Here is a 27,200-nt window from a genome sequence, read left to right on the forward strand (position 1 = left end):
ACAGATGCAGGTCTCAAAAGACATAGCTCATTGCTTCCCAGCCTCTTCTCCATCTATATTAGAATCACCTAGGGAAATGTAACATTCCTATACTCACACCTTACGGCAGTTAAGTCAGAACATCTGGGTGTGGGAGCCAGCCTCCAGCAGACTCTCCATGATTCCAACCAACAGCAAAGATTGGGGGAACTGCTGATATGTAGAGAACCGTGCTGAAGGGAGTAGAGCCTGTAGCAGACTGGATAGACTCTACAGAGCTTGGGGGATGTGAAGAGAGAAAGGAGGGCGCAGGACCCCTTCCAGGTACACCTGAGCTCTCCCAGCCTGTGTCTCTGGAAGGGCTGATCATCAGTCCGAGAGGCATTCTTCTTCCTCAGCAGAGGGTGTGATTTCGAGCAAGGTGCCTCAGAAGCCCTATTTCCGGGCGTCGTGGATCTGGAGGAGAGCCAGGAATCAGGGTGTCCCCTTTTGGGATGCAGCCCCTGAGCCCTAAATGCTTGCTGACTTGGCTGAGCCTGGTGAAGGACCTTGTCCCGGCTCCTGTCAGTCATTTCAGCTGGGAATGCAGCCATCAGGGGCAGCAGAAGGCCATGTGATCCAACAAAGGATGGGAAACCGAATGTTCACAACGACCTCTGTCAACTTTCAAAGTGGTAGTCACAGAAGATGGAAGCTGCAGTTGGGGTACCAGTGGCAGAGCCTGGATGTCCTTAGCTCCAGCTGCTTGGACAGGTATCTTCATAGAGGGCTCTCAGACGCCTATGTGGATCCTTCTAGAGGCCTGCTTAAACAGATTACTGGGCCTAGCCAGCCTCAGGGTCTGTCTTGGTTACTTTTCTATTGCTGTGATAAGGCAGGGTTTAATTTGGGGCTTATGGTTTCAGAGTCCATGACCCTCATGGAGGGGAGTGTTACAGCGGGCAGGCAGACCTGGCACGGGAGCAATATCTAAGAGCTCACATCTCGAGACGCAACCATGATGCAGAGAGAACTAACAGAGAATGGCATCATGGGCTTTTGTAACCTCAAAGCCCGACCACAGTGACATACTTCCTCCAACAAGGCCTCTTCCAGTGACACACTTCCTCCTCCTAATGCTTCTCCCAAAGTTCCACCATCTGGGGACCAAGTATTCAAACATATGAGTCTGGGGTGGGGAGGCTATTTTCATTCAAACCACCAACCGTCTGACTCAGTAGGTTTGGCTTGGGATCCTAGGAGTTGCCTTTCTAGAAAGTTCTCAGGGGCTGTAACTGCAGAGCAGCTTCTAACCTGCCAGACAGAAGGCAGAGGGAAAAGGCAGGAGGAGGAAATGAGAAGAGGAAGGAAAAGCGAAGGACGGCCCATCTGTTGAGGGAAGGCTGGGCTCTTTCTCTGCCAGTCCTGTCTCCGTGCAGGACCCCGTGCACTCTGCACTCCCTGTTAGTGCTCTGTGACCATTAGCATGTGGCGGCATGTAGACGCACCTGGTGGCATGTAGACGCACGTGGTGGCATGTAGATGCACGTGGTGGCATGTAGACACACCTGGTGGCATGTAGACACACCTGGTGGCATGTAGACACACCTGGTGGCATGTAGACACACGTGGCGGCATGTAGACACACGTGGTGGCATGTAGGCACACGTGGTGGCATGTAGACACACGTGGTGGCATGTAGACACACCTGGTGGCATGTAGACACACGTGGCGGCATGTAGACACACGTGGTGGCATGTAGACGCACGTGGTGGCATGTAGGCACACGTGGTGGCATGTAGACGCACCTGGTGGCATGTAGACACACCTGGTGACATGTAGACGCACCTGGTGGCATGTAGACACACCTGGCGGCATGTAGACACACGTGGCGGCATGTAGACACACGTGGTGGCATGTAGATGCACGTGGCAGCATGTAGACACACCTGGTGGCATGTAGACACACGTGGTGGCATGTAGACACACCTGGCGGCATGTAGACACACGTGGCGGCATGTAGACGCACCTGGTGGCATGTAGACACACCTGGTGACATGTAGACGCACCTGGTGGCATGTAGACACACCTGGCGGCATGTAGACACACGTGGCGGCATGTAGACACACGTGGTGGCATGTAGATGCACGTGGCAGCATGTAGACACATGTGGTGGCATGTAGACACACCTGGTGGCATGTAGACACACGTGGTGGCATGTAGACGCACCTGGTGGCATGTAGACACACCTGGTGGCATGTAGACAACCTGGTGGCATGTAGACACATGTGGTGGCATGTAGACACATGTGGTGGCATGTAGACGCACCTGGTGGCATGTAGACGCACCTGGTGGCATGTAGACGCACCTGGTGGCATGTAGACACACGTGGTGGCATGTAGATGCACGTGGCAGCATGTAGACACACCTGGTGGCATGTAGACACACGTGGTGGCATGTAGACACACCTGGCGGCATGTAGACACACGTGGCGGCATGTAGACGCACCTGGTGGCATGTAGACACACCTGGTGACATGTAGACGCACCTGGTGGCATGTAGACACACCTGGCGGCATGTAGACACACGTGGCGGCATGTAGACACACGTGGTGGCATGTAGATGCACGTGGCAGCATGTAGACACATGTGGTGGCATGTAGACACACCTGGTGGCATGTAGACACACGTGGTGGCATGTAGACGCACCTGGTGGCATGTAGACACACCTGGTGGCATGTAGACACATGTGGTGGCATGTAGACACATGTGGTGGCATGTAGACGCACCTGGTGGCATGTAGACGCACCTGGTGGCATGTAGACGCACCTGGTGGCATGTAGACGCACGTGGTGGTATGTAGACACACCTGGTGGCATGTAGACACACGTGGTGGCATGTAGACACACGTGGTGGCATGTAGACACACGTGGTGGCATGTAGACACACCTGGTGGCATGTAGACACACCTGGTGGCATGTAGACACACCTGGTGGCATGTAGACACACCTGGTGGCATGTAGACCCACGTGGCAAATACCAGTTGATAGCTTATTCTTCTGGAAAGACAATGTATGTTTTGGCTCTGTAAAGACACAACACGATTCAAACTACTAGCTTAACATGCCCAAATCCTGTGTCCAGAGCACGCTGTACACAACAGTCCTGGACCTAACACAATGGCTGAGACCGTGACAGGGTTCCTGCCTATCTGAACATCACTGCCTTACAGGAATTATGGGTATCTTACAAACACCTACTTCGGAGGTGTTGAGAAGGAAAAAAAATCCAATTTCTGTGAGTTCAATTCTCCTTTTGGGTTGCTTCTCTTCTGGTCTGAACCAGATTATAGCTCCTGGGGACAGGAATTAGTCCCGTGTGCTGCCAGCTGCAATGCGCCTCTAGAGGAGCCCACGGGCATGGTGACCCACGGAACCGTTTACAACAAAGGTCTCAATACTTCAGCCTCCTCCCTGCCTAAGCTGTTGAAGACGAATTTCCAGTTCCTTCCCACTGATGGCTTGATGGGAAGGGCCTGGCTGGTGGTATGGGGGCTGTTGGATTTTGTCTTCTAAGAGACTGCCAGACTCAACAGGGCAATGTGCTGGTCTGATGAGAAAAATGTGCTTAGCAGAGGGGAATTCCAGCAACTTGAAAGCAGAGGCAATGTGGTAAACACACCAGTTATATCCTGGGAGTAGTAGTCAAACGAGGGAGTGAACTCTGCGGCCATGGTAAGACCCTGGTCAGTGAGCCTCCCACTCCCAGATCTCTCCTGGGATCAACTTGTTCTCTAACTTTATTCTTTTAGGCTGATCAGCAACTTTTGGAAGTTGTCTTTTCTTCTGTGGGAACAGAGGGTGACCACATGGAACCAGGGAAGAGGCAATGTATAAAGAGTATTGTCTAGTCTCTCTGCCGTTTCCCACAGCCCAATGCAAGATGTTCAAGCCTGGTGCAGCACTTAAGAGTCTGTGGTTAAAGGTTCACATTCCAGGGCCATGTCTTCTATCCCACTGTCTGTGAGGAAACATCTGAGCATCCCCACCAGCTCTCCTGGTGCTTAGACAGTGGAGTGGCCACAGAGACTTGAGAAGCCAGGCTGGACACCTGGAAATGGAAGTCAGAGATGGAGTCCAAGGCTCTGAGTCCTTCCTGGATACCTAGTTCACTGTTTATAGAATTTGGGTTATTTCTGTAAACAACTGAAGACAGACTTTTTCAAATTGGTCTTACAGGGTTCTTCCTCTAAGAGAGAGCAGGTTTCCGAAGTCTTGTAAGCAGTCAATGCTATAAAGTGACCCATTTATTACTATACTTTGTTGCACTTACAGTAAGACAGATCCTTTGGTGCTGGACCAATGTATTGCTTGATTGGTAATCTCTCACCATCTCATGGTCCAACACCCTCACCAGGAGATAACTCTGCAAGGAGAACTCTTCAAGCAGGGAAACGTGATCAGAAGAGCAGCCAGTGGATTCATCCTGGAAATAGGGTCGCACGTCATGTCCCACTGTGAAACTCATACAGATGGAGACCACAAAGGCCAACGTCCAGGGGAGGCAGAGCAACAGCTGCTCTCCACGCAGTCAGCACTGAGTGTGTGTCTTCTAAGGGAGTGAGTCACCCACAGCAACCTCCTCAGCACCACTGGACCCTTGCCTTTGAGTGATGTTCTCCTTTCGGGAACAAGCCTCAGCACTGTGAGCATGTATCGCTTGGTTTCTTTCTCTCAGCTCTGTCACCTGTTGTCATCCTTTATGGATGACCTCCAAGGGCGACTGGCAATGTAGAAGGCTATGACTTTATAATCCTCAGGCTTAGCTTCACTAAATGTACTAGTCGTGAGATCCTGAGCCAGTTAATCCCTTCTGTTTCTTCGTCTGTGATGTGTGTGGATAATGACGTCTATGACTAAGCTGATTATCTTTTAAAAATTCTTTGGCGTTTATTTTTCTATAAGTATATATATATATATTTTCTCTGCATGTATGCGTATGTATATGCCTTGGATTCCATGGAACTGAAAATGGAAATAGTTGTGATTTGCCATGTGGATTCTGGGAAAAGAACCCCAGCCTTCTGGAAGAAGAGACAGTGCTCTTAACCACTGAGCCATCTTTCCAGGCTGACTGACCGTTTTAAAGCTTAACTATAATGCCTATCACAATGTCTGGCAGAAGGTTACATCTTCAATAGGCAACAGCTATCACCACTAACTGAACTAAGGAAGGATTCTCTTCTAGTGTTTGTACTGATCATATCACATGAATGCGATGCAATGAAACATGTGGTAGATTTTGTGGTAAGCAAAACACTGGATCTGAGTCTCTATGCGAAAAGGAATAGTCAGAGAAATTGCAGGGTCACAACAGAAGATTCCTCTATTCAAGATACCATGTACTGTGCAACCAAGTAACCTTTGCAACTGTCCTTCAAGATTCTAAAACTGGCTTGATCTACATCCCACATAGAGTCTGAAGTCAATGCTCGCGTTAAACTGCTGTCAGTCCACAAGACTAGCTTCATTCGCCGTGGCACTGACATCCCAAGCTGGGGAAGGGCTTTTGGTAGAGACTGGATCTGTAGTTAGGTAACCCTGATGATGCGGATGTTAAGGTACAGATTTTAGATGATTCTACTCATTGATGTGATTGTAGTTCAAATGTCTGGACACAACAATAAAGGAAAAGTTTCTTGGCCCATCCTGGGAAAACAGTAGAAAGAAGCTTGGTATTTCATTTCAACACACACAAACCACAAAACCTCTTTAGGCTTCCCTTCCCATTACTAACTACTAACATTGAAATTCATTTGTTTTGTCTTTCTACAGACAGACAAACCAAGTTTTAAAACTCTTTATTTGGATCTTAGAGAAAGAACAGGTATTGCATTATAAAGACTTATTGGAGAGTATGAAATAGTCTGCTGCCATTGTTTATTGTAAACGGACATAATTATTAAAGAAGAGAACAATATATCTTCCCCCATTCCTTAAACACATGGTGAGACAGGCTCTCACGTATCCCAGGCTGACCTAAACTCCTGATCTTCCTACCTCCACTTCCCAAGGGCTAGGACTCTAAGCATACTCCACCATGCCTGGTACTGGTGAAGGAAGTCATGGCTTCAGGCGTTCTAAGCAAGCACTCTTTCATCTGAGCTACATACCCATCTCCCACATCCCTAAATGATCATGGATACAGTTCTACTGGCTTTAGCTGAGCCTTATTACCATGAGGAGGGGGGAAAAAATCTAGAATCTCAAAGACTAGTAGTGTTTCGTAGCTTTCAACATCTCCTGGATCCTGGCAACTACTCAGAAACCAGAGTGATAATTACAACAGGTCAATCGATACACACTTGCCATGAAGTCAATCTATTAGTTCAGTCTGGGATTAGCATACTGGGGAAAATGCCACACTTCCTGGTTTACTTAACTATAGTCAGTTAACTGAGGACAAAAAACACACCAGTGTAGTATTTGTTGACCTTGACAAGTAACTTATTTATTCTTTAGTTCTTAAACCCAATATAAGTTAAGTCTTTTCATGCACTAAGTCTGCAATGCTTAAGGTTAGTGGAACACAGGGTCATTCTGTAACACTGGCTAGCCAGGACATAACTCAGTAAATGTCCTAACCACACAGGCTTATCATTCCTTTTTTCATAGATCTATGTGTACCTGACAGATATTGCTGAAGGTTCTAGTAATATCCAAAATAAACTATGTTTTAAGCTTAGTTATTAAAAATATAAGCTAATAGAATACTAATAGAATTTTCTTAGGCAGGAGAAAACGGTATTTCTTCTTTGTGCATAGTTCCTTTTGGACTCTGGTGATATCACATAGGTAGTCCAGAAGTTATTTAAAAATCACCTGTGATTCCCGTAGTGGGGGCTGGGGAGGAACGTCTCCTCCAAGTGCTATGAGGGTGGAAATAACAATGTCTTCATTCCATTATGTTTCTTCTGTGCTCTACTTTTTTTTTCTGTTAGAATTATGACACAGTATATTCATATTAGCAGGAAAAAAATCATTACTTACCTAAGTTAAAATGGCCTACAACTGATGAAAAGAACATGTGGGTAGAGAAAATGGGGTCTGTAGATGGCAATAAGAGTCTATCAATTGTGGAGAGATGCAGCGTGCTTGGGGGTGGATTCCTGTGACGGAGCTACCGTATGAGTGTCTCACTTGGACATGCAGGTCTATCTGTGTTCCTGCTGAAGGAAGCAGCCAGCCCCTCCGGCTGAGGTGGGAAGAATGCCTCCACAGGTGGGCACCTCCGTGAGTTCAGACGAAAGGGGAGGGCATGGGATCAGACCCTGGCTCTCTAGGCCAAAGGAGTTCAAGAGACTGCGTCTCACAGGCCACTGAAGCAGAAGCTGGACTGGAAGCTTCCAGTGGGGAAGGAGGTCACACACAGTCCCCGGGTCGTCCCTGTAGTACATTTCTGTCAGATTTCAGAGTAAAATGACAAGACCGAAATATAGTCTTACATTTGTGAAACTGTGGGAGTTCTCCCTTGTCAAATGTTCTAGCCGTGGCAGGCATGTCCAAGAGCGTACCGCTAAGGTGACTATTGGGGAATATTTGTCCAGGACAGAGATTTGGGCCAGCAAGACTGACAGGGCAGTGTCTCTCTAAAGATGAGAGAAAAGTCAGTTTGAATCCCAGTTCCTTCTCTGTTTTTAAGTAACAGCTTTTTGGGAAATTTTAGGAAAGAATCGCATGATGTTGTCACTTTCAAGTACGTCCTTGTCTGCTTCTTTATTATTACTGTTTTTATTTATGTGCATGTGTTTGTGTGAGTGAGTACCATGTATGTGCAGATGCCTATGGAGGCCAGAAGAGGGCACTGGATCCTCTGGAGCTGGAATTACAGGCAGTTGTGAGCAGGAGTTGTGCTGTGGGTGTAGGGAATGGAACTTGGGTCCTCTGGAAAAGCAGCAAGGACTCTCAACAACTGAGCCATCTCGCCAGTCCAGTGCTAACAAGAAAGGTGAAAAGGGGCCGACTTTTTGCTGCAACTTCATAAGGAAGAAATTAGAAGGCTGCCATGAACCTATAACAATGGGACTCTGGCCAGTGGTCTAAGGCGAAGCTGCTGTACTCCACGCGTGGCAAGAACAACGTCTGTCCCCAAGCTCCTTTCTCGTCGCCTCTTAACTGAAAGCAGGCTTACGTTCCATTCTAAGGGAGCTGTTCTCTGAGCTAACCCCAGAGAGAAGCAGTTAACAGGAGGAAACATCCACTTACTTCCACTGAATTTCAAAACTGGGGACTTGGAAACACATGAAGGACCCCCTGTCAGGCTTTGTCTTTACTTTCCAGCATCTCAGTACCAACAGTCCAGAGCACAGAACCATCTAGTAACAGGTTCCTGGGAATGGAACTAATTTAAGAAGCAGATTTACTTATTTTTATGTATATCAGTGTTTTGTCTGCACGTGTGTGTGTGTACCATGTATGTGACTGGTGCCTGCAGAAGTCAGGAAAAGGCATAGGATCCCCCTGGAACTGGAGTTACAGATGGTTGTGACCTGTGAACTGAACCTGGGTCTTCTGGAAGAGCAGTAAGTGCTGTTAACCACTGAGCCAGCTCTCTAGCTCAAATTTATTTAATTTTTCATAATCTTGCAAAATCACATTTCAAAACTTAAGTTAAAAATATATATATATATTATGTACACATATAGCTCCTATATTTCAAGGCTATAAACCCCCAAAGGCAATCTCATCAAAATAAAAAATAAAACCTGAATGTCTGCTCAGTTGGTTCCAGTACAGCAGCTTTCCTTTCCAATGGGCCCCGAGCTAGCACGCAAACGTTAAGATAAAAACTGCTGCATCCACAGTGGTAGCTCTTTCAGCAAATTAAACAGCAGGATGTGTCTGCGTATCTGCCAAGTGCCTTTCCCTTGTTTCCTGAAACTACCCTGAGGAGGACCGCATTTCTCATCCCTCAGGATGGACTTAGCGATGGGAAGGACAAGACCTGGAGGGCTAGTGAGGGCAGAGATGGCAAGGCTCCAAGGCTCCAGAGTACTTTTGGACAGCCCTTCCCAGCTCCTGTGCTGTATGCCTGCCTGCTCTTTGGCTGTCCTTCCTCCCAACCATCATCCCCAATGTCACTTGTCGGAGAGGCATCAGCTTTACTAAGTGTGACACTAAAGGCCTTTGGTCTGAAGAACTGGTAGAATGAACACAACAGAGCAGAGATGCAAAAGGCAAGAGGGCCCCAGATGGCTTCTTCTTGTGTGCTACAGCGGGAGGGAGAGGTACCACTGGAATCACTTCAGATATTATTGGTGTCTTCCAGCAGGTCAGTAGGGGGAATGACGATGCTGCCACTGCCTACAGCCATGACCACACCCTCTCTTTGGGCTCCTTCACAGGCAGGGAGGAACAAGGCCACAGGGTATCCCACCTCCCTCACAAATGGCTACCCCTGAAAGTATTTCATGTATTTGCTGTCTATTCCTTGGTACCCATTAGAAGACCAGTTCCCAGGGAAAACAGGTCCGTCTGCAATTCACCAAAGAGCCCATCAGGATGACCTGTGGCACTGAATTCCAACAGTTTGCACTGTAGACAAAGGAGGCAGCTGCACTACTGGAACCCCAGATTCCCAGGTAAAACAGCAAGGGTGGCCCTGCCCCAAGATCATCTCACTAGCTTGGAGGACAGCAACAATGTCCAGAAAATGGTTGTTGGTGAGGGGCTAGGCACCATGGGGTCACAGGCAGAAAACAAGCAGACTGCATACAACCTTTGAGGGTTGTGTGGACTGGAAAGGAAACACCTGACAGAGGCTTGCAAGCCAACTGTGAACATTCTATGAAAAGCTCTGAAGGAGGAGTTCTCACTTCATAGGGAGAGTGGGAGTCCCGGCACCCGTTTCTGTGCATTTACCACGGTACAATGTACAGCACAATATGAAGGCTGCTTGCTATGGTAAGGGAACAGGCAAAATACAATGAAATGTATGTGAACATAACTTTTGATTTTCATTTTATTTTATTGTTTTGAGATGGTCTCTCTATTTAGCTTTGGCTGTTCTGGAACTCAATATGTAGACCAGGCCAACCTTAAACTTAGAGGCTGCCCTGCCTCCTAAGTGGTGCTAACATTAAAGGCATATGCCTAGATATAGCTTTTTTTCTTCTTTCCTTCCTTCTTTGCAAATTTTGCCACAATATGGCACAGCCTCTCAGTGGGAATCCATGCTTGCTGTGTGCATAGCCAGTTTTTAAGGGAAAACTCTCTAGTCTTGTTTAAATCTGAAGTCGCCTCCAAGGTCCTTTGCTGAGTTTGGTTTCACAGGAGTGTGTCCTAGGCTGAGGATTCACAATGACAGGGAAGCATTTGCCCTGAGGTCCTTAGGATCTGTGCTGATGGTAGCACTCCAAGAGAAAAAGGGAGCTGTGGCTCTAACCTTACACTGCCCATGTCAGCTCCCCAAGTTTAAATACAAGTGTACACGGACTCACCGCCTTTCCTGTACTCCACAACTGGCCTTCTCTCGCCTTCTTCCAGTGTGCGGCTCACTCTCTGACCCCACGACAGTTATTTGTTCAGGGCTGAACCACAAATCGCAAGTAAAAATAAACTTTACCAACCAGGGACAATCCTTTTACCCAAAATTCCAAACTGTTTTGACTCTTTGTGGGATGTTTTTGGCTGTTTAGCTTTTTGAAATGTGTTTTCTCAAGTGTAACATTCAGAATGAATTTGAGTTGAAGGAGAGAGAAAACCAATTGGTGGAAACCACATGAGCATGTGTTCTAAAGCTTTAAATGAAAATCGCTTTACTGTGCAAGAAAGTGCAGTGGACAAAAGAGGAGGTGGGTGGCATCTGAAGGAAGACTAAGAACAAACATATCCAGTAGGAAAAGCAGTGCGGAAAACTCAACAGAATAACCAACACCAGGCGACACCGTGACACGGCTGCACCGCCGAGAGGACTGCTCTCTTGCTAGCATGGTCCACACAGTGGGCAGACGGTGAAAATCAGAGCAGCTTCTTGTTCTTGTTTTCTTTTCCCTGAGTCGCAGCACGAGGCAGTTCTCCCCTTGCCATGGGGCAGAGAGCAGCACTCCTCACCGGCTCTTCACTCCTCTGCTTTCTTCCCAGTGCAGCTGGGGGACTACTGTAACGACTCAGGAATGGTGCTGACCACATGGGTCGTCTCTGTGGCTGTGGGAGGGGGACCAAAGAAGGTGTTGGTTTGGTTCCTCTGATGATCTCGGAGGTAAGGAGGAACAGAGGAGCTCTTGATGTGGAGGATCCTGGTGTCCATCACCTGACAGTCAATCTGCATCATCACTTCATAGTCCTGCCCATTGATCACGTTATCTGGAGAGCAGACACAGGGGGATAGACAGTCAACAGGGTGCGAGCCATCACTACACTTTCAAGCATGGACAGGAGTTTATTAGTTCTTTCCTCAGGTCTAGTTCTCCAAGGGTCTTCTGTGGTTCAGAAGAGCTGCGCCCTTACCTCCATCTGTGGAGACTGAGACACCAGACAGCTGAAGACATCGGTCCCAACAAGGAAGACACGGTAAGGCCCTTAGATCCTCCATTTCACTGGAGTCCTTGTTTAAGGATCACTTACATTTTGTGCTTTAGTTGCTCACCTGTGGTTAACCTGCACCTCCCCTGGAAAGTCCCCTGGACTCCTCACTCCACGAGTTTTCTCTAGATACCCATTGTTTGTTTCTCATTCTTACTTTATTGCCCCTCCTCCTTCCCTTGTCACTACTTACATTCTCATACCTTCAAGTCTAAAACACTAGAAACTACATGTTCCCCAACAGGTACCCTAGTACTATTGCTGCTAAACCTTACTGGGGACACAAGTGATGCGTACAGTGAGCATGACCCAAACTCCCAAGAACACTGGGATGTCAGCAGATGGAGGTAATTAAAGCCTAAGAGTGGAGGTCATTTACTCAATAAAATCATAGCAGAAAATATCCTAGCCCAAAGAAGGAAATGGACATCCGAATACATGAGCATTTAGAGCCCCAAAGAGCTATGACCAGACAATCTTTCCATGACACATTCAATCACAGTTAAGGTGTGTTAGTGTTTCTGTTGCTGTAATAAAATACCCCAACATGGAAAACTTAAGAAAGGAAGAGTTATTCTGCCTCACAGTTCAAGGTACGCCCACCATGGAGAGGAAGCCAGGATGGCAGAAGCCTGAGGCAGCTGGTGACATTGCATCCACAGGCAAGCATCAGACAGAGATGAACGCATGCTGCACACTGCTGCACAGCTTCTGATCTCCATTTTCACAGTCCAGGATCCCATCCAGGGAACAGCCCCACCCCACAGAGGGAATATGTCATCACACCTCTATTGAAGCAATCAAGAAACTTCCCATAGCCACGGCCAAAGGCCCATCTCTCGGGTTATTCTAGATTCTGTCAAACTGACAACACTAACTGTTACAGGTGTCAAAAGTGCAAAGCTAAGAAACAATATTAAAAGGTGCAAGGGAAAATGCTGATTCACACACAAATGAGACATATCAGAATAACGTCAGATTTCATGTTGGCAACCCTAAAAGCCAAGAAAGCATGGAATGATACTTTAAGCCCTAATCATAAAGAACTCAAGAACATGATACTCAACAAGTTATTTCTTGACATTTCCAGATAACCACAGACTAAGGCCATCAATGACAACCTAGCCAGCATTGCAGAAACACTTAAAGGAATACTGTGCACTAAGAAAGGAGAAAGAGTCTTATTCATGAGACAAAGGAGAGCTGAGAAGGAGTTCATTATGCACAACACAGGAAATCTCTAATACTAATGGGAGGAAGAAAATAACTACCAATAACTCAACCAACCAGAACAACCAATGGTTGGTGATTGGTGCCAAAACCACCGCCAAAGCAACCAATGGAAATTGCAAGCCCCTCTCTTTAATATCCTTAAAAGCAATGACCTCAACTAACCATTGAAATAATACAGATTGACTGGATTAAAAATAAATGTCATTATTACTTGTCTCCAAGAAACATACTTGGGGTCCTGCCACACGGACGAGTAAGTATGTGTTGGAGAATGGGAGAGAAAGAGAAGGGTTAGTATCTAGAACATATAAAAATAACTGTAAAAATTAAAACACCCCAAATTCCAATCAGTCAACAAACACTCTAATGAACAGGGCTTCTCAAAAGAGACACAGATGACCCCACAAGAATTTGTGAAAGTATTCAACATCCCTAGTTACCAATAAAATGCAAATTAAAGCTACTTAAGGATTCCATCTCATCCCAGTCAGATGGCTAAGATCACAAAGCAGCACAAACGCTAGTGAGGATGGAGGAAAGAAGAACCCTTCCCTGACTGGGGAGTCAGTACAGAGCTCGTCACAAAGGCAGAATCATAGGACCCAGCTGTACCTTTCTTGGGTATGCCTCAGAAAGGTTTCTGGGTTCTACCACAGAGATAGCTTACTGCTGGAGTATTCACAATAACTAAGCAGCCCATCAGCAGATACATGAGTAAAGAAAACATGGGACATATATACAATGGAACCTTACTCGGTCAGGAAGAAAAAAGTGACATCATGACATTTTCAGGAAAATGGATGAGACTACAAATTATTATATGAAATAAAATAAGTCAGATTCACAAAGAAATACTGCATGATTTCTTTTGTATATGAATCTTAGATTTTAATTACATATGTGTGTGTGTGTGTGTGTGTGTGTGTGTGTGTGTGTGTGTGTATGCAGAATAGGTACATGTCATGAAACTAGAAGAGGAACCATGGAAGTGGAAAATGGTCTTAGGACAAAGAGACGAGACAAAGAGTAACAGAATACAAGTGACTTGAGAGTTGGGGTGGAGAAGAAGAACGACAAAAACAAAGAATGTTTGCAATGCCATAATAAAACCCAATACTGCAACACTCTTTTCTAAAATACTCAAAGTGCTATTTATGGTTTTAAACACAAGGGCTGGAATCACTGTGAGAGCTAACATCACATGGCACCAGTGTGCAGACACTGTGTCTTGTATGCTTTCCACATAGTGAATTACATTTTAGAGCAACTGGATCAGAAGGTTTAGAGTAGGGCAAAGCACAGGGGAGAATATTTAAGCCCGTATTTTGCCCTTCAACGATGGAGAGAACTGTCAAAGGAACAAACCATATGGGTGGTAAAGAGACCTTCATCAGGGAGATTAGTCCCTTTACCCGTACAGTTCCTAAAGATTTGCTTATTCATGTATATGGGTGTTTTGCCTGTACGTACATCCGCACATCAGAAGAAGTCATCAGGGACTACAGTTATAGATGGTTATAAGCTGCCTTGTGGGTGCTGGAAATTGAACTCAGGACCTCTGGAAGAACAGCCTGTGCTCTTAACCACTGAGCCATTTCTCCAGCCCCACCAGTACAGCTTCTAACTCCATTTGATTCTCCTAACTGTGATTTTAACAGTGAAGACAGAAAAGAACTCATGGACATCTGGTAGTCATGCTCTTTCTCAGGGATCACTGGATCACCACTACAGCCATACTATAGTAGGACAATACACATTTCCAGAGTAGCAGATCCCATGCCCAAGTGCAGTTCCAGTGTTAGACTGAAGGGAAAGCTTAGTTCTTACAGACAGTAGTGGTATCTGTAAGGAACACAAAGCCAAGTAGAGTCCTGCTAAATACACACACAGGGTTACTCTACCACTAATTTAAAGATTGGTTTTCGTCATTCTTATTTTGTGTGTGAGCACTTGTGTGCTCACGTGCATGTGGATGTGCACGTGTGCGCGCACACGCACGCGCACGCACGCAGGTACCAGATGAAAGTTAGATCCCCTGGAGTTGGAGTTCCGGTGATAGTGATAGTGAGCTACCTGGCTGTTGTGGGATATTTTGATCATACTCTGACACTCTAGACTGTCAATAAAGTTTACTTTAAATAAGAGGGCATTAGTGGACCAAAATTAGTCATAGAGGTTTTGGAGGACCAACACCATTTAGAGGGACACCGGAAGTAGTAGGGAGGGGCTTAGAAAGACTCTCTTTTGGATTGAGGAAGGTAAGAGAGAGGAGGTCACTGGTTGCTTCTCCACTGCTTCTCTGATCATTTAGGTTCTTACCCCAATATCTCACTCCCGAGTTTTTATTGATAAGGAATAATTAGATGAATGCTTCACCTGACGTGGGTGCTGGAAACCGAATTCCAGTCCTCTCGAAAAGCAGCATGTGCTCTTAGCCCCTGAATCGTCTCTGCAGCCTCCATTAGCATGAATTTGAAATACTCAGATACATACTCCCCCCCTTGCTTCCTAAGAGGGTGAAAGCCTTTTACTTCAGGGCCAAATTACTCATTTGTATTCCCGGGTGGTCATTTTCCAAGTTGTAGTAAATGAAATGATGAGAGAATTATAAACAGATAATATTTCTCAATCTCAGCTGAATATCCACGGCACTACAGCAGAAGCTCGGAGAACTTGGAAGACTGCTCAGGAGTCAACGTGGCATCTGATTTTGCATTTTCATCTGTCAGTCTGGAGCTGTGTTTCTGGGACAGCCTACTCATATACTACCTTTCTATTATCATCATACAAAGCCAAATAGTAACTTTTAAATTTGAAGACTTTTTAGTGACAAAGAGCTCAGATTAAAAGTCAAATTTTCCTGTCCCATTATCCTTTCTTTGAACTTTTACACTAGATATGGCAAGCATTTTGGAAGAAAACCCAAAGTTTGACATTTGGTCTTCAGACTGCACTGCTATGTTTGGGGAAAGTGAGCCGTAAGGCTTGTCACACAGAAAGGTGGGGCAGCTCAAGACATCTAGTCTGGGGTGTTTTCACTGGAATCCAATGCATTTCAGAGACTCTATACAGACTCTGAACTGTAAAAAATGTTTTGGAAAACAGAGCCTATTAGATTCTTAAAAATTAAAAAATAAAAATTATTAAAAAAAGAAACCACTAGATAAATCTAATAACCTATTCATTTTATACTGTGTGATACATTTTTTTTTCTATTGTAAATCCAAGGGAAAATATCCCTGTGCCTTAATAGGTTAGTCATTGCCTAAACATTCTCATTGGTGATCCGTTTCCCCTTACAACTTTGTAAGTCTCTTCCATTACAACTGAAGCTAATTTCCTTCTTTTCGGCCTTACCAGAGATGCAGAACAGCTGGCTGCTGCTGTGCACCAACTAACCTCTTCTCTAAGGCCACTGCTATAGCAGCTTTTTTAACATTAATTTTCCAAGTTGTGACTCCATGCAATGGCTTTCAAATTGTTTATCGTCATACAACTAAATTTGAATGTCTAGAAGTTAGCTAGTGTTTCACATTGAATTATTTTCCAGAAAGTAGAAGGTGGAAGACATTCTGTTAATGTATTTGGAATTATTTCATTTAGCACATGTGACCAAGTTCAGATTCCAAGGCACCACACCAGCCATTTCCTTTTGGAAGCACAGTCAGTCACTGTGGTGTGTGTGTGTGTGTGTGTGTGTGTGTGTGTGTGTGTGTGTGTGTATGAATGCACACATGTACTGCAGCACAGAAGACCAAATAATGGAAAACACATGTCAGAGACATGAAATACATATTACTAACTTTTACTGTTTTTTTCCCCCAACTAACTCAGGATCCAGATGACAGTTTAAGATCAGACAGGGCTCTCTAGTGTAGTTTCAACCACCTGCAGAAGACACTAGACCCACATACCTGCTGTAGTTTAAACATCAAGAGGAGATGAAAAACCTAAAAATATATGTTCTAAAAGAAAACTAAAGTTTGGATTGCAAATCTAAGAGCTCCTAGCTATGGTTGAAATGACACTGCTGTCTTAAATCCAACCAGGAGGCTCAGGGTAACTCTGGTCTAGGTGGCTTTAAGATAATTCTGTTCTTCACTCCCTCCTCCTGACAGTGAGCTAGGCCATGGTGACTAAGATAAATGCTAGAAGACCATACCAGAACTAGACAGTAAAGAAGGCAGTGGAATTGAGGAAACCCCTCTGTAAGACATGTTAGACACATTCCTGCAACGCTGGGACTGAATGCAGGGTCTCTACCACTGAGCTATGCTGCCAACCCTGGATATTTTTATGATATGCCATTAGGTGTCACTGAGTTCCCAACATCTCTAAGGATAGGAGACTATAGCAGCACTGGTCTGCTCTGGGAGATTTTATAAAACAGTTCTTGGTTTCATATAGCCCAATCAGACAGTAAATGAGATTGTCACCATTACTGATGTTTGAATTGCTGCAACTAAAGGAGGACAGATTGAGAAAGGCTCACGGTTACTCTATGTAAAACAAAACTGTCATCCCACAGCACAGGCTGGCTTTAAACTTTAGGCAATTCTCCTGCTTTACCCTTTCCACTGCTGAGATTACAGGTGTGAGTCACCATGGCTGGTCCAGGGTAACCTGATCTTGCCTAGGTCCCTATGGTGCTGGGCTGTGGGCTGTTTACACAGTGAGCAGGAAGAAGAGCAGGAGCTGTACCATTCACTGCAGGAACAGCAGACGAGGCTCCTGCTCCTCCTTTAAGATGCTGCCTTGGTTACCAGGTGAGCACCTCTGGAAGGCACAGCACCTTCAACTGATGCCAACAATTCGCTACTCAGTGTGAAGACTGATCTAAGCAGGTCCTGAGAGAGGGCCTGAAGACTAGGGTTAGCCTTGGAGAGCAGGGGAGGGAGGGCCCTGAGAAAGAAACAGGGTCAGAATGCCAGCGGCTGGGACAGAGCACATATTTTAACAATGATGTCTTCAATGTTAATGTGAAGGGTTCTCCTAAGAGGGAGTCATGGTTTTCCCGATGAGAGGAACATGGTAACATTAGGTTAAGGAGCTGAGACTCAAGTTATGTAAAAAAGACCCATAAACCTTTCTCCCTCTCCAAATGTATACTTAATTTAAAAAGGAAGGAAGGAAAACAAAGGGAAGGAGGGAAGGAGGGACGGAGGGAGGGAGGGAGGGAGGGAGGGAGGGAGGGAGGGAGGGAGGGAAAGTCATGCCTGTATGGGAAACAGAACACAGAGGAATCACAGTGCAGTGAAGGGGCTCTGAGCTGGCGCTTCTACCAACAGATACATGGAAACCACAACATTCTCAAAAACATCCACCTGTGTGCTGGGACTTTTGAAGCACACAGAATTAGACGGAACTCTGATCCAAGCCTGGTAAAATGAATAAACCAAATATTTTACATTTAAAATCCATCAGGCAAATAAAAAGGAGAAGAGATGAAAGGCAGCACACACGAGCACCGGAATGTGTTTCTGAATGCTCACAAGGGGCGGCGAAGCCAGGAAAGGTGTCTGAACATTCCAGGCAATGTGGAATTCTGAACAGCTTGTAACCAAACACACAATAACTGAATTAAGCATAGTCTGCCAAGGGGCTATTAGTTGAGAGATGACTAACATAAAAACCAGAACTCTGATAGTAAACAGAACTAAATAACCAAAAACTAACATAAAGCCTAATTTTTAAAAGTGACAAGACTTGACTCGAGTTTGTAAAGAAGTATATATAAGATAGACTTATTTACTTGTTATTGTGTGTTTGTTTACCTGTATGTCTGTGCATCGTGTGTGGCAGCACCTGGTGACTGCAGAGACCAGGAGGTGTCTGAACCCTTGGAATCATGGGATACAGATGGTTTACAGCTGCCAATGTAGGTGCTAAGAACTGAACCTATGACCTATATGAAAGGGCAGCCAGGGCTGAGCCATCTCTCCATCGCCAAAGACAGATTCTCATCTAGAATCAGACACCAATTCTAACGAAGCAGTTTGCTCTGTGCAAGCCTGGCTGGTGCCAGGGTATGCTGCTGATACCTGTACCCGAATCTGGGACACAATAGACGACATCAATGGAAACGAAATGGAAAACACAAGAGCCAGAAGCACAGTGACTAAAGAATACAGACATGCCATAACATCATCTGTCTGCGGTGGCTACTCACTTCCATAAGGTAATTCTATTGTGCCAATATAACTCTAGTTGTGACACACATCCTGCTTTGGGGCACGTCAACATACCACACATTGCCAGTACTCTTATTTCTGCTTAGGGGAAACCCTTTTCTGCTATTTTGACCCACTCAGATTCTTCTACACAGTCCAACTCTAATCCCTAATTTAGTAAGTCCCAATTTAAGTGTTAACTTTTAAGAAACGACCATGAGGACTCCAATGCTGATATTCACTCTTATAAGTAATATGGAAATGACCCATTTCCTTAAACAATGGTAAGTAAAGAAAAGGAAATTAGGCTTCTTTAAAAGGAAGGGCTGACAAAAACTGGGAGTTGGATGAAATGAAAGGGGTTAAGGGTAGTGAGACTGGATGCTCCCCCTCATCACCTGGTAACAACACGGACTGAGTAACTGTCACACTGCAGACGGTGACGCACTTCCAACACACGTATCTGGAGATGTAAGAACACCCGGAGGGGCATACTGTTCCCAGCAGCTGTCACAAATGCCCTTTGCCAGGAGAAATTAGAAAGTTTCTCTGATGGGAAGATTTTAGGATTGAAAGTGATCAAAGGCAGAGAAAAAATGAGGGGGATATCACACAATTAAAACAAAACTAAATTTGTTAAATAATTTAAGTTCTCTGGTTACTAAACAATGGGGATTTGGATAGGAAAGAGTTTTGTCCTGTTAGATTAGAAATGACATCATAAAGTGTGTATATGGGCCTAAAATAGTGACTATATAAAATCCAATGGACCCTTGATAACTTTAGTGGTCATGATAATTGAAGGTATTACTAGAACCAAGCAAATCAAACAAATCCTGACTGTTACTATATTAGTCTAAGCTTCATTGTTTTAATAAGGCATTTTCATAAGGGCTTAATATAAATTAAATTTCTAGGAACATAATTGTTGATGATCTGCTTAATAAATACATCTCTGTACAAACCCTGATCATCTAATTCTCATAACAAAGTCTTAAATCAGATATAATTACGATTATTGCTGTTATTATTCCCATTTCAGAAACAAAGTAACTAAAACACAGACATCAAGGGCCTCACTGCTCAGTCGGAAAATGACAAAGTAGATCTTGACTTAGGCAATAAGTCTACAGAAGCCATCCTTAAAACTATTTTATTAGGTTAGGAATATTTTTTCCTGAAATTAGAAAAATCAAGAAGTATTTATGATTTAAAAAATCAGATCATTTTCAGTATTAGAATCACCATTTGAGGATATCCTGATTAAAGTGCATGGTAGGTACCAGAACCAAAAGAGCTCAGCTCTGACATATCTAACTCAGGTGGTTCTTCTGATTATGCCACCGCCCGCCCTCTTTAAAAACTGTTTTTTTAAACTTGAGTCTAATGGGTGAATAATGTGCCAGTTCCTTTCCTTCTCGTATATTACCAGCTATATTAATGTTCAGAAGCCCTTTACTGTAAAATCCAGACCCACAGATTAACTAGCCAAAGGCAGGTTATAGGTTAAACCTCTGTGATCATAATGATGGGTACAAGAATGAACTATAGCCCTTCTCTTGCTTGTATATGTCTGTTTGTCTAGTTTTGAGACAGGGTCTTTCTATGTAGCCTTAGCTAGCCTGGAAATCACTATGTAGATGAGGCTAACCTTGAACTCATCCAGATCTGCTTGCCTTGGCGTCCTGAGCACTGGGCATGCTTAAAGGCATGCTTCACCATACCCAGCCTCCTTTACTTGCATTTAAAAAAAATCAATGAGAGGGAATTCCATCTTCTTTCCAGAATGTCAAGATGGACTGTACAACACTCCTGTCCACGGTGTCGGGCAGGCTCGGCCGCTACAAGATCACGGACAAAGAACTCCAGACCATGGGAGAATCTTAAAAGATAACGAGGCCTAGTAAGACCAATTACTCTCAATTTATCAAAAACTCTGGCATATTTTTTAATCAGCAAGCAGAACCATAACATGTTTTGGGCTCCTTTTCTCCTTGGTGCTTGATTATCTGCCATGATCATGAAATGACAAGTGAATGTCTGTACTGGGAAGTCTATGCCCAGCCCCCTCCTTCACAGGAGACAGCTGTGACTGATGGGCTCCTCCGTGGAAGGCAGCAGGACTAGGGGCAGAAGTTCAAGAAACCCTTGCCAAAAGGACAAGACCACACCAGCTGCTGTCTTTACATTTGGATACAGAGTCCATTTCAGCAGTGGCAAGACAATTAGTTTGCTGTGACTGTACGGGGTGAAATGAACCCCAAGAGACCCACAAGACATGGCCTTCATGAGAAGAAAATGAACACAATGAAAGGAACGCTGAGAACAGAAGGAGACTGCAAAGGCACAAACTATCCCCACAAAATGTTTCTGGAGATTGAGTGACGGTAGGGGTAAAGAGTGCATAGTTACTGATCAGCCATGAAGTGGCAAAATTCTGAGAGGACCAAGAAACTATAAAAATTATATATATATATATATATAGTAGTGCTTATACAATATGATTCAGAAAAACTCATTCAAAAGTAGAAACACCTGTGAAAAGATTAAAATGAATGGAATTGAGATGATATAATTTTAGATAATTTAATAAATTTCATTTTCTTTTTTTTAAGATTTATTTATTTATTATGCCAATACCAAGCTGTTTTCAATACTGTAGCTCTGTAATAGAGTTTGAAGTCAGGGATGGTAATGCCTCCAGACAATCCTTTATTGTATAAGATTGTTTTGGCTATCCTGGGTTTTTTGTTTTTCCATATAAAGTTGATTATTGTCTTCTCCAGATCTGTGAAGAATTTTGATGGGATTTTGATGGGGATTGCATTGAATCTATAGATTGCTTTTGGTAGAATTGCCATTTTTACTATGTTGATCCTCCCAATCCAAGAGCAAGAGAGGTCCTTCCATTTTCTGGTGTCTTCTTCAATTTCTTTCTTCAAAGACTTATAGTTCTTGTCAAATAGATCTTTCACTTCCTTGGTCAGGGTTACCCCAAGATATTTTATGCTATTTGTGGCTATTGTGAAAGGTGATGCTTCTCTGATTTCCCTCTCTGCTTCCTTATCCTTAGTGTATAGGAAGGCAACTGATTTTTTGGAGTTGATCTTGTATCCTGCCACATTACTAAAGGTGTTTATCAGCTGTAGGAGTTCTTTGGTAGAATTTTTGGGGTATGTATACAACATTCTGCCTGCATGTATGCCCACACACCAGAAGAGGGCGCCAGATCTCATTACAGATGGTTGTGAGCCACCATATGGTTGCTGGGAATTGAACTCAGGACCTCTGGAAGAGCAGCTGGTACTCTTAACCACTGAGCTATCTCTCCAGCCCTAAATTTCATTTTCTTATAAACAGAAATATACAGAAAGTAGTTTATGTAACAGTGAAGGCTACTGTTCCTCATGCTATTCTTTGTTTTCTAAGGAAAACAGTGTGTCTCTCCCTTCCATACCTGGCTAAGTATACAGTCTTGGAACACAGACAAATCTGGGAGGTGGAAGTTAGCAATCTCCTGAGGTTTCACAGAAACAGCTCAGTGGGCTTAATTTCACAGAGACAAGCTCCTAGGAGGAACCACACTAAGTCAGCTCCCTGGGGGCAGGCATTTTTGTCACTGCTGAATCCTTACTGTACACAGAAGATTCACTTATCAGCATTTATTGGAATAGATCAATGTGTAGAAAAAAACCCCAAAAGAGGCTGACTTAAAGAGAGTGTAGGCTGAAATGAATACTCAGAGAACTGTGCTAAGCAGAGATGAAAGCCACCTCAAGTATATATCCTATTCAATTTTAGATATGTATACCTGTGCATATATCATGTGTATGTCTGTACATATGTGTGAGCAGGTGCATGTACTTGTACATATGCTCATGCAGGTGGAGGCAGAGGACAGACTCTGAACCATCTACCTTTATTTTTGAGACAGGGCCGAGCTTGCGAAGCAGGCGAGGCAGCTGTGCAGTAAGCCTCAGGCGTCCTTCCTGTATCCACTAACACAAATGTGGATGTGCCTTCATTCTCAACTTCTAAAATGTGTGTCCTGAGGATGTGACCTGGGTCTTCATATTGAATGGCAAGCATTTTACTGAGTGAGCTATTTCCCAACTCCAGATTCAGTTTTTAACTGCAAAATTTCTTCCTCTTTGGAGCAGAAATATGGTTAAGAACAGGCTGGAGGTCAGTTTCACAAGTCAATGTCTGTAACGCTATTTGCTATTCTGAATCTCTTTTTTTCCACTGACATGCCAGAAATTCCCAGTCTGAATTAAATTTGAACACACTTTAAAAATCCAGGGCCTTTGAGTACCCACATGTGTTTAATTTTCTCAGCTCCTTACAACAAACAGACAACTTTGCATAAAGAGAACAAGCAAATGGCTCTTCAGAAAGATGTCTGGGTTTCTAAGTTGTTGTGAGATATTTGGTCACCACTGCAACACTCCAAGACTGTTGATAAAGTTAACTTTGAGGAGCCAGTAACCAGTCTACCAGAATTAGGCACAGAGAAGCCAGGGGTATGGATAGAGAAGATATACAGGAAGGAGGAGGGAGGGACTTGGATTTTTCGTGGTCTCTTCAATCTGGGAAGTGTGGAAAGAAAGACAGCTGGTTGGTCCTCTGAAGTTTCTTTGATCTATCAGGTTTTTACCCCAATTTCTGACTCCCGTGTCTTTATTGACAACAGAACAATTTAGATAAACACCTCACTATGTCCCTCACTGTTATGCACATTTCCCTTCCTGCAAGCAAGTCTTACCAACAAAAGGCAAGGCAAGCTACAAATGTGCTGTCATCTACTACCCCAGAGGCTGAGACAGGAGAGTCAAGAGTTCCATGCCAGCCTGGATCAAATATTGATTCCTTGTCTTAGAAAACAAAGAAACAAACAAAGGAAAAAAAATCAGTAAATCCAAATAAGATGCTAAGCTTTGAGATGGATAACCCAGTTCCCCAACCCCATTCTTAAGTAAAATACAGTTACGTACTAAGTCACCTAAGAGTTTTAACATTTTAAAATCACTTTATTTATCTTGTGTAACATGCCGGGTTTTTTGTTTTGTTTTGAATCTTAAAAGTCATCAGCTAATGCAGATATCGCTTTCTGCCAGAGAAACAGCTGGTGAATGTCTTAGTCTGATCAATGGCTGGAGTCTACTTTGGCATTTCCAACATTCATTCCTGAAGATGAAATAACCAGAGAACACTTATTCTGGAAAATAACGAGAAAGAATTTTCCCTTTTTCCTACTACTGGAAATCAACCTAAGAAAGCAGTAAGGAAGCAGTTTCCATGGTGCTCAGGTAAGTCCTGGAGGCCCCTGACTGAAGCTAGAAGTCACTACTGAGTAAAATTAAGACACTATTTTGATACCCTACACCAAAAAATTAGGAGCACCCTGGCTACTAACCTTCTCTCAAATAAGTGATTTAGGATTATGGAATGTTTTTGATCTCTATAAAAATAAAATATATTAGAAAATATTATCCCATTTCTATGAATTTTGATACATACTTGGGATTTATAATAATGTTGCTTCCATAAGAGAATACATTTTTGAGTTAATATAAAGTGGCATATAGATGTCTCTATCAATGTGGAGATGGTGTCATTCTTTGAGCTCTAAAGAATTCATCTTCTTAGCAGGTTGGACAGCCTCACTCCTTTCTGTTAATCAGGTTCCTTTGAGCCTCTCCTCAGCTTTTGTACAATTCAAATTGAGCAAGAATCCTGCTAGTGCACAATGTGGTACTTGATCATTCACAAGCCCCAACCAACCCTGGCTGGCCTTCAGTAACAATTCTTAGTCCTCTAGCAAGACTTCCTCTCAGCTCTTGTTTCTTTCCTCTTGGTAATTTCCCTGTTATGGATACCTCCTGAATGCTCTTCCCGTAGGCTGTAAATTTCTAATCCCTTCCCCAACTGCAAGACATCTTTATGAAGGTCCCTAGACCTACTGCCACAGCCATCAGTGAATAAGTCTTCTTTACTGTGGTCAACAGGTGGCAGGAATAACATTTCTTTAACATGGTTAGCTGCTGATGTCTGTCCTATTTCTTTCAGAAAAAGGAAACAGTAATGCTCACGAGACTAAATCTTGGTGTGTATTTCTGTTGGCAAGACTCCAAGCAGCACTTTAGAAAATTAAAAGCAAGTTATAAAATGCTCTGATGGGTAGATGTCATGCCTGGTCTGCTGAGGAGAAGTAAGAAAGCAGAGGAGATGCCAATGTCCAGAATGCCCAGGGATAAAGTCCAGTCTCTTGTCTTCGTTGTTTTATAAATGTCATTAACAGAAACCAAAGATCTTTTTGGTTGGTTTGTTGGGCTTTTAGGATAAGAGCTGCCATATTGCAAGTTATATATGAAATAAAAAAATGGCATAATTAAGTAAATGTAACATTCCAGTATTCCATCAGCTGTGAAAATGAAAAACATGGCTGAAAACTAGAAACTGGGTGAAGCGTAAATCTAATTACTAATCTTATCAATAAAAACAGAAATGGGGTAAAACCTTCAAAGATCAGAGAAGCAGAGGAGCAGCCACAGTCCCTCCTACCTTTTCTGTTCCTCTATCCAAAAAGGCTGTCCTGTCTCAGCCCTGCCTTACCACTTCCTGTTCCTCTCTCTACAGTCCTCCAAACCTCTAATGTCAGCTAGTAGCTGGCTCCACCCTCTAACTCCAAGAAAGCTTTATTTGTCAGAACACAATGAAAATATCACAAAACAGCTCAGTCTTCTCTATCCCCTAGGTCCTTGTGGAATGTATTCCAAACACAGTCTGAGAAGAGCTTCAAGGTTAAATTCCCAGAGATTCCTGGAGGTAACTATGGGACTCACACCATTAAGATTTTTTTTTTTTTAAGTCAAGGATGTCGTTTGAATTTCTGGATTCCGTAAAGGTTCCTTGTGCTTGTTGGTGGAGCATGTCCTACTAGGGCTCATTAACTCAACGAAAAACTGCCTTTCTAGAAGCCGGGCAGGTGTCTCCGGGAGTGTTAACACCGGGTTTAAAATAAAGGAGGGTCCTCCCCATGCTCCTCCTAACACTCATTCTAATCTGTTGGCGACTGCAGGTGTGAGATCAGGGAACTTATGGCACCTTACATAAAAGTATTCAGATGGCCTGCTCTTTCAGAGGACCAGGGTTTGAGTCCCAGAACCCATAGAGCAGTTAACAACAGTCTGTTAACACCCTGCAGGAGACCTAAAACCTTCTTCTGACTTCCTTGGGCACTAGGCACACATGTAGCACACATGCATACACACAAGCAAAATATTTTACAAATAAACCAAAAAAAAATATAAAAAAACTTTAAGTGGCAGACACAGGTAAGATGCTCATAAAAGCAAATGACTGAGGCCTCAGCATATCAGGGTAGAATCAGGGTAAACTGTTTTCATCTAAGATGCCTAGTCAATGTGTCAACTATCAATGCACACTCATGCATGTAACATGTATTTGCTCTAATGTTTACATAACAGTTACTATAACCAGGTAATTTATAATCAGGATCTTAGGAAACATATGTGGGAGGGACTAATAACATTTCACTGGGTGGAATATGAAAAACTGCAGACTATAACAGCATGCTGACAGCTAACAGAAATAACTAAACATTTTTAGGATTCTACTTATTGCTGTTTTATAGGATAATTATACATCTTATAATGAAAAGTCTTTTTAGAATAAGAAGAGAAAGAAAGGAGTGACATTTTGGGAAAAGTAAGACTTATTGGGTTCTAACACATTCGCTGGTACAGTGACAAGAGTAATGGCTCCAATAAATTAAAGACATTTCTGTCCAAACAAATTCACAGAGCTGCCTCAAATCCATGTGCACATATATAAAAGTGTTCAAAAGACTAATTCTTTCCGGATCTAATGGAAATAGAGTAAGACAAGGGTGACCGAGGATGCTAGCATTTTATTTTCAAATAAAAGTTTTAGTATAAATTAGAGATCAAACCCCAACTCAGCACATAACTTGGGTTCTTCCTTTCTCAGACTTGTTCTCCATGGCCTCAGCTGCAGGCTCACTGTGCCTTAAGTCACTGTGAAGTCAGTCGTCTAATAGAAATGGGAACCACAGTCTTTTTTCAAGCTGTGGATATAGCAACACATGTTCAGAAACGATATAAAATCTCTAAAAAACTGCATTTTAATCTCTCTCAGCGAGATTTCTGACAAAGAAAGTAACCAGGCTGAGACAACGTCAAACACTGTATTTAACCTTATTTGCCAAGATTTGTG

At 43.6% G+C, this 27,200-nt stretch overlaps 1 protein-coding gene across 2 annotated transcripts in view; it reads right to left on the bottom strand.

The window, feature by feature from the left end:
* Positions 1-5,801: 5,801 nt before the first annotated feature.
* The window catches only part of Atf6 (activating transcription factor 6), a 169,506-nt gene continuing 148,107 nt past the window's right edge, over positions 5,802-27,200 (bottom strand). Inside the window, exon 16 of one of the 2 annotated variants that reach the window (XM_075989061.1) lies at positions 5,802-11,319. In XM_075989061.1, coding sequence (XP_075845176.1) covers positions 11,111-11,319 — 209 coding nt within the window. In that variant the 3' untranslated portion in view covers positions 5,802-11,110. The remainder of the gene's footprint in view (positions 11,320-27,200) is intronic. The other variant, XM_075989063.1, reaches the window with a different exon arrangement.

Source organism: Microtus pennsylvanicus, chromosome 10 (genome assembly GCF_037038515.1).
Source record: "Microtus pennsylvanicus isolate mMicPen1 chromosome 10, mMicPen1.hap1, whole genome shotgun sequence".
NCBI classification, from domain to species: domain Eukaryota; kingdom Metazoa; phylum Chordata; class Mammalia; order Rodentia; family Cricetidae; genus Microtus; species Microtus pennsylvanicus.